At 39.0% G+C, this 8,792-nt stretch overlaps 1 protein-coding gene across 1 annotated transcript in view; it reads right to left on the bottom strand.

The window, feature by feature from the left end:
- Positions 1-550: 550 nt before the first annotated feature.
- Positions 551-8,792, bottom strand: part of nrn1a (neuritin 1a) — a 21,724-nt gene continuing 13,482 nt past the window's right edge. The window contains exons 2-3 of the mRNA XM_015033210.1: positions 6,790-6,937; positions 551-4,080 (exon numbers count right to left, since the gene is read on the bottom strand). Coding sequence (XP_014888696.1) covers positions 3,858-4,080; positions 6,790-6,937 — 371 coding nt within the window. The 3' untranslated portion in view covers positions 551-3,857. The remainder of the gene's footprint in view (positions 4,081-6,789; positions 6,938-8,792) is intronic.

Here is an 8,792-nt window from a genome sequence, read left to right on the forward strand (position 1 = left end):
TTAGCATTTCCAACCGCAGCGTAACGTTTTTCTCTGAACATCAAATTTTAATAAGATGCTTTAAAATCTTTCTCAGTCTGTCACTGGGTTTCAACTTTAACATATTAGAGATTTATTAATTATTTTGTTTTTTGCTGCAGCTAAAGTCTTAGTAATAATGACAACCATAAATCACAATAAATGACGTCGGAGTCATTTATTGTGCCGTTTCCATCAGAGCATCTATAAATATTAATACATTCAAAAGCAGAAGATTAAACTCAGTTCCTGTTTGCATATTTAGTTTTAAAATTCACATTTTTATGCAACTACTGTCCTGATGGAGATTTTTTTTATCAAATTAATACATTTTTAATAATAATATTTGTATTTGTGTGACTTTAGCATCAGAAATCTGGTATTTAAACAATAAAATTAGTCTAGAAAAGCCACCACAACTCTGCAAATACAAATTAATGATCATGTTTATCATGATCACAATAAAAAACACAAAATATTATCATAAAGGTTTTGGTTCCTGATTAATTTTTGATTTTATTTTTTAAGTTTTTACAGATTTTGGTTCAAATTCTCGAATAAATTTAAGCCAAAAAGCTTCAACAGTTCCACCAGACATCAGAACCTCAGCAGCCTTCATCACCTTCCTCTTCCTCGGTCATATGAGCCTCATCCTCTGGGATTTCCCCTCATTAATATTAAATCAGTCTTTCTTCTCCTCCAGTCCAAATTAAAGTCACACACAGGGTTTTTTCAAACATTATGACTTTTATTTGTTATTCTTCATCATTTTCTCAGTTGTTTATTTTATCTTTCTTTAGGTCTATATAATCTGTAAATAATCAATCTGCTGTTAAACCTGTTTGGGATAGACTACCTCTAATAATAAATATTTTCATTTTTTTTCTCAAAAATCCTTTTCCTTTACATTTTCTCTTCATATATGATTTTTGATATAAATCAATCTTTTTAAACGTTTTTTATGTAACTTCCTCATAAACAAACAAAGAGACAAACCAGCCAAGCAACAAACAAACAAACAAACAGAAGTTCACATTGTTTAGTTAGAAGGCAGTGGAAATGTTTCTGTCTCAGAAATAAACTCCTAATATTTATAATGTCTGTATTTCATGATGCTACTTTACTGTTGGACTTTCCTCTTTATTCTAACACAGACCTAAAATATGTCACCGCTGATAATCTACTAAAATCACTGGATGAAAACGGGATGAAGCTAAATGGCAACAGTCATATCTCTCTTCAGCCACGGTTTGTTTATTATTCATATTTTTAGCTACGCTGGCCGGAACGTCTCTCTTCGTATTGCTGCTCCTGATGTTTCAACAGACAGGAAATAAACACAAAATAAAACCAAACCTCCACGTTCAAATCAGGTTTCTCTGTTTTTGTTCAGTTTGGATCTGATGGGATTTCAGGAAATGAGCACAATGTCTAAACATGGAAGCCTCAAAATTTCCCAAAGTTTGATTTTTATTGAGTTGGGAAAATTATCTTATTGCTTGTTTGCTGAAACTGCAAAAAAACTGAAGCTAAGGGTAAAAAAACAATGTTGAAAATGATGAGATGCTAATTAATCTGATGTAACTCTCCCCTAAATTAATACAAAATCAAAATGTTAGCTTATTTAATAACTTAAATAATTTGAATATATGATTTGAAATGACACAACATAAATTAGCTAAGATGTTAATTAAAACCTAATCTCTCCCATATCGTTTCATATCTGATTTAATGCTAACATTAAACTGTTAGCTAATAGGCTACAATACAATTTCATGCTAATCCAAACTTTCAGTTACCTTGACCCAATTTAACAGTTTGGTTTCCAAAATATTACAAATATTTCATGTTTGTTCATTTAAAAGGGACAATAAAAATTAATAAAGTAGACGAGTTAAATGTTAATGTACACAAGTTAGCTAACAGGATAGTTGTTAGCAGGAGTCTCTGTGGCTAGCGTAAATATAAATCTATTGTGTATTATAGATCAATATCATAAATACTTATCAATCCAGCCTTATCAGGACTAAGTTTAATCCAACCTGGAAACATAGATTTAGTTTGTCCCACATATTTTTGACAAATCTAAACTCATTTGATGTAGATGCTAAGTGAAACTGTTAGCTAACCTCACAAAACCTAAAAGTTTAATTTATCCGTTTGATCAAATTTTAAGCAAACCATCTTATTTTAAATTTAGGTTAACATGACCAAATATTCCAGTTTGGTTTATATGTAGTTCAGAATGTTATTTAATCCAGGCTAATCTAGACAAATCTTTAATCTGAATCATCTGGATGTAGGTAGTCTGATATACTTAGCTGATCAAAATACACCTGATTTAGCTGCTAACTAGCTGTTAGCCAACCAGAAAACACATGGGTATTTTTTTTCTTTAATCAGAAGTTAGCTAACCCAGCTATAATTTGGTTGATATATTATCTGATTGAACTAAAATTCCCTATGCTTCTCTGAATGTATGCTACCTGATTTAGCTGCTAACTGTTGTTAGCCTAAGATAAACTAGTTGTTCCTCAGGTCTCATCAGTTCAGTAAACTAGTGAGCCGTTTGAACTGATGATCTAAAGCCTTAGCTAACGTGGCCTTTTCAGGTTTACTTTGTGATTTAATATTTAAGCTAATGTTTGCTAAGTTGTGAACCAAACTTTCACGATAAAATGACAGCATCAGGTTTAGATGCTAGTACATTTGTCTCAAAATGTGAAATGTTTTCTCTGAATCTGCTTTAATGTCAGATTGTTGATAAATTGCATCGTAGCTACAATAAAGTTTAATAAAACAAATGCTACTCAAGCTAACCATTACTTACTCCAGACAAACTTTAGCAACATTTAGCTCTGGCTAGCTGAGTTGATCTTATACAAAATTAACTTTACCTTCAGTTTTCTCATCATAAATTATGTGAATATGATCATTTTAAAGTCTTATGCCCATTTCCTGAAATGCTGGGACTTTCTTAGCTGATCTGTTATGTCTCCAAACCTTATGCCAAGCGGCCGTGGTCACACCAGAACCCCCAGAATGAGTTTTACTGAACTGGCATCATAAAGTGGTTTTACCAAATGCAACATGTTTATTTTAACGTAAATTCAGTAAAGTGTTGGTCTAATAATGGAATGCTGCTCAGGTCAAAGGTGAATACTGTCCCCACTGCTGCCTGTAATTATGTAGCCGTGACCTGTTCTGACAGCTGGTGTGACCGCAGCCTCTGCGCGGTAACCGCTAGCATAGCTAACACCGGGCTAACTGGCTAGCATCCCGTGTCAACCTGCTGCCGTTAAAAATGAGAAGCAGTCCGCGGTGGAACCGAGGCGACGGCTCTGGAGCGGCTCGATGCCTCGGCTTGTCTTATTGATTTAGTGGAGTTACACTTGGTCTTGCATTACACATGAATTAGTACCTCCGGCTAAATGGCAGCCCTCCTATCCGTCCTGATGGCGTGTCAGCGCCCGGCCGGCTCGGCCGACTCAACATCAATAATGCATGGCTGACTTTAATACTATGTAATTCCACAATTGTAAGTTGGCGAGTATCCATCAAAATTTCATCATTGTCTTCATTTCAGGTCAATGGCGTGTTGAATATTTCATGTTATTGACCTCTGGGCGAGGTGGCGTGTGATTGGACGAGCTCTCCCGCAGGCCAACCAGGCTGCCGTAGTTCCACCAAAGATCCAATTCTGCTGTTTTCTTCTGATGAATGCAAACTCTGTCGTGTTTTTCAGTATGGAGGCGTAGCTTTCACTCTGCTTCTTAACTATTTTTTTTATCAGTTGGACGTATTTTCTTGTGTTTTATTTCTTTAGCTTCTCCTTCCTGTTAAAACGCCAGCCAAGTCAGTACGGTGGGCAGGGCGGTGAGCAGCAAGCCGAGGCCCCTGGCGGATCTGGGCGCGCCGTTTCCGCCGCCACACAGTTCAAACAAACTCCCACGGAAATTCAGGTTGCGGGACTCCTTTTTCAGTTTCTCCCAGAGGTCCGTCGCCCCCTCCTGGCAGTCGGCCAGCGCCGTCGTGGCACAGGAATGGAAGTTATCCCAGTAACTGGCGAGAGAAGACAGAAACGATTAGCACCGCGGGCTTTGTGACTGGAGTGGGAGGCCGAGCCCAGGCTGGTGGCCCATCCAAAACCTGGCAATGAAAAACCTTCTGGACTCCATGGAGTTACTGGAGTCCAACAAACTCCAGAGTTTCCCTTCAGCACAGAAACACATTTCGCCTCAGAGACTGAGCAGCAGAGAGCTGCTGTGTTTTAAAGAGCCATGAATGCAGGAGGCGCTTCATAAATATTACAATCTACTAACATTATTATCCACATTACTGAGAAGACTCAACCTTCGCCAAAAATAAACTACAGTCTCTGTATCTGCTTCATCCTGGGTCTGTTTGGTACAAGACAATTAAAATAAATTAAATTCCTTCTCAGACTGAATTTCTTTAGTTTAATCTTAAATAAAAGCCGTTTTGGTGAAACTTTATTGCCTTCAAACAGAAACTGAGCGAACATGACGACCTCATCTTCCAACATTTAAAATATTTTAGGAACCTTCACCTAATGAAATATTGATGAGTGAACTAGTTCACATTGGCAGCTGCGACTTCAGCTGAGAATATTTAATCTGTGAACCATAAACATGAATAATTCAGGTCTAATCTGTTTGAACTCGGCCTTTAATGAGATCCTGATAGTAAAGCCTTGATGATTCCCGTCTGACTGGATCAGCGCCGCCACTTTAAACGCTTTAAATGAAACATTTCAGAAAGAAAAACTAAACCAAACACTGGAGACTGGTCAGAGTGTCCACACCAGTCACTCCTTACTGGTCAGATTACGGAACCATTCATGGTTTGGTGAACATTTATAATCATCCTAACAGAACAGGAGAATCGTCTCGGCTTGTTGTTGCTGAGTCCAGTTCTGTTTCCTGTTTCCTCCCTGATGCCTCGTTCACACGGAAACATTTTAAAACTCGATTTTACGATAAAACATCGTAGATGTAACATGTTTGGTCCAGATTTTACTCATCATTCAGACGGGAAATCTTCCCAAACCGCTGCAGACCAAACGGGAGGTCGGAGTAAACAAACATGGCAACAAAACATCGTCCACTGGACTTTCTGTTGGAAGTGAAAAATAAACACATAAAAACCTCGGCATGTGAATCAGAACCTGATTATTCTGGTTCGATATTCCAGATTATTCTGTCCTACAATGAAATTTTTAGTGAAAAATAACTTCAGTGTTGGAAAACTGCAGCTCTATGGATGAAAACCTGGACTGATTTATTCTGCGCTGATGACTGACGATTTACAGCAAAGTTGAAATTGAGGAAAAAATATTCTGATCTGCAACAAACTAAATAACTTTGGTGAAAATCACGTTAAGAAGCTAATTGTTGGTTTTTACGTCTCATAAACTCAGATTAACCTTATAATCTGAGTTGGAACCGAGATCGTAGAGCAGCTCAGTTCAGTCCGAACAGCTTTCAGGGTCAGAGGTCAGGGTCAGGGTTAGGGTAAGTAAGTGACGCCCCTCAGACTGTGCTACGCCACAGCGCCCCCTGCAGGCCCAACCTGATAAAACATCCATGGTCTGACTGCCGGACGCTCCGGTACTTTCGCCCCCTGGTGGCCGTTCAAGACGTTTCACCTGCTTGTAATCCAGTTGGTTTAAATCCCGTCGTTGGTTCACATGTGGATTAAATCCAGAGTCGAGTAACAAACTCGGGATAAAAATTAGTTTCTCTGTTTTTTCTTTGATGGTTTCCTGTTCTCCTCCTCTGATCTCCTCGTCTCTCTTGGTTTAATGTTTTATTCATACTCAGCCGTCCGCCTCACTGTTTCCCGTCTAAATATATTTTTACTCTTTGGCCTCATTTTCTGCCTCCTATTAATCTGCCTTCATATTTTCTGCTGCATTTCTTTGTCTTCCTCCTTTTTAATCATCTCCTCTTCATCGCTTTCCGCCGCGCAGTTCATGTAAATGCGACACCAGCCGACTGAGCGACGCGTGCTGACACACACACACACACACACACACACACACACACACACACACAGCGTATCTAATCCAATCTTCCAATCTGCTCTTATTGATGTTGACCTGCTGACCCGAGCCGTGTCCAAGATACATCTCAGAGCAATTAACGCGTGTGTGTCGGTGTGTGTGTCGGTGTGTGTGTGAGGGGGCGTACTAACACCCCCCTCACACACTCCCTCCCTCCTCCTGCCACGCCTCAACACGCTATGATGGAGCCGTCACTAAAAATCATGTGTTTGTGTCACTGGGGGGGCAGTTTGCCATCTGGTGCCCCCCTGCCCCCCCTGCCCCCCCTGCCCCCCCGTGGTTCAGTCTCTCGTATTGTTTCATCTGAAGCGTCTCTATGTAATAACTATAAAAATCTGATCACTTTATTCTGACGTCAGAATCTCATTTAAAATGTTTTTTAAACTGAAATCTGTAGATCAGAGATTTAAAGCGTAAATGAAGCGGCAGCAGCTCCTTTAAGGTGTTTCTGGTTTTTACCTTTTCTGCCTTTTCACTTCAGTGTCAAACAGTTTAATGAATCGATCAATGACGCCTCCAAACAGGAAGTCGATCTGAAGGCCTTCAGGAACTGAGTCTTTGTTTCCATCTGACTGGTGGTGACAGTCTGAGTGAACTTTTAAAATGTGTGAAGTATTTTTGGTTCATGTTTCAGTGAGACGCCCCGCCGCGCTGGACTCTGACTCCTGTGTTTGAGTTGAACTTACGTGCAGATCTTGTTCAGGCTCTCTCTGTCGTCCAGGTCCTGGGGGTAGTTGGCCATTTCGTCCCCCAACCGAATCAGACAGTTTGAGAAACCTTTAAACACCGAGTCACATTCACCGGCACCGACCAGCACCGTCTGCAACACAGGAACTGAGAGAAACGACACGATTTAAAACACCGTCTGCAACACAGGAAGTGAGACAAAACGATTTAAAACACCGTCTCTCACTTTGATTAGGAATGAATTCGTCTAATTTAACACAACAGATTTTATTGACCTATTGAGTAATTTTTCTGTTTTCTGTCAAAGGTCAAAGGTTGAAAACATGCATTGACTTTTAATCACGACTGTTTTTGAACTCAGAGGTTTTCAGTTTTCACCTGTAAAAAGAGGAATTTCCTTCAAAGAATAAAACAGCATCATCAGCATAAAGGCTGAGCTGCTGGGAAAATCACAGAGAATCACTGAAACCAGTTTGTAAAGCAAAAGATGAGGAAACGTCGACAGAACCTGTAGAAAGTATTCACACCCCAGATCCTTTTATTGCTTTTAAAAATTAATCAAAACAAACTTTAATCTCTAACTGAAAACTGATTTCTAGAAAACAATGACCGTTAAATAAAATATGAAACATAAAATAAGTGGGTCCATTCTGTGGATCGCTTCAGTCGATCTGCTCAGTTTCCTCCGTTCTTCCTGCTAAACTCCCCCAGCTCTGTCAGGTTGTGAACAGTCCTGGGCTTTGACTAGGCCACTCCAGAACCTCCATCTGTGTGTAGCTTCGGCTGGATGCTTTGGGTTTTCTTGCTGTAAAGTAAATATTTTCTCTTCCAAAATGTTTTCTCTTCCCTAAAGGCCTGAACGTTTCGCTGTGGAGTTCACTGGTTCTGAATGGACCTTCCAGAACCAGAACCAGCTGCACTCACTGGGACATTACCAGCGCCGACTGGCTGGACCTCTGTTGAAGTCGGTCAGTCATATGTCAAATATTTTTATTTAATCATTATTTCTCTTTGCGGTTTTATTTTGTAAATATTTGGAGGTCTGGGGATCAAACCCACAACCTGCAGAATAATCCTGGATGCTGGTTTGTTTCGCTGTAACCGTCTAAAATAAAATCCTGCCTCCTCCAAACATCTTCACAGCTTTTCATGCTTCACATCAGAACCAGATCATTCAACATGAATATTTAACTTCCATTTTTACACACTTTAAGCTCAAATTATTCTGTTTAATATTTGCTGAAAAGAGAAATTTTGACCACATTGCAGTGAGTTCAGGTGAAACAGCAAGAAGAAAATAAAAAGTGGCCTTAAAGAGTTGCAGATAAATATCTGATAACAGCAGAAAATATGAAATATTTCAGATATTAACATCAAACTGAACTGAAGCTGGACAACAGAAGCTCCTTAACTTAGCATGGCTAGCTAACACGTTAGCTCAAAATAATTCATACATGTAAATGTTTGTATGTTTATGTTAAATTAATATCCTGGTTGTGTTTTCATCATACTGCTGGATTTTTCTCTGCGTCTCTTTCATTCGTTTGTTGTTTACTTTCCACTGGCTCAATAAAGTTTATTTAAATAAATATGAAAACGAATATTAACATCTAACATCGTGAAGAATTCAAAACTTCCACAGATACGACGAACTTGATTCAACTGAAAGATTACAAAACAGTCCAGGAAGTTAGCGCTTTTGGCTCTAAGCTAAGTGCGCTAAAAGTTTTGAAGTTAGCTAAAGTTGGCTTTGCTATTAGCAATTTGAAATTTATCTGGACAAATGAAAGAACAGAGGTGTGCTAAACGTTTTCAGTTAGCAGAAGCATTGAAGCTTAAATTAATGTTTCGGTTTAAACTTAAATGTCTTCTAAGCTAAAAATTAGATCTGCTGTTAGCGGGTTAGCAGAGGTGAGCGCAGTGACGGATGGATGGATGGATGGATGGATGGATGATGGATGGATGATAGATGGATGGATGGATGATAGATGGATGGATGGAT

The sequence above is a fragment of the Poecilia latipinna genome, unplaced genomic scaffold (genome assembly GCF_001443285.1).
Source record: "Poecilia latipinna isolate Pla-1442-1.1 unplaced genomic scaffold, P_latipinna-1.0 Scaffold261, whole genome shotgun sequence".
In the NCBI taxonomy this organism is placed as follows: Eukaryota; Metazoa; Chordata; class Actinopteri; order Cyprinodontiformes; family Poeciliidae; genus Poecilia; species Poecilia latipinna.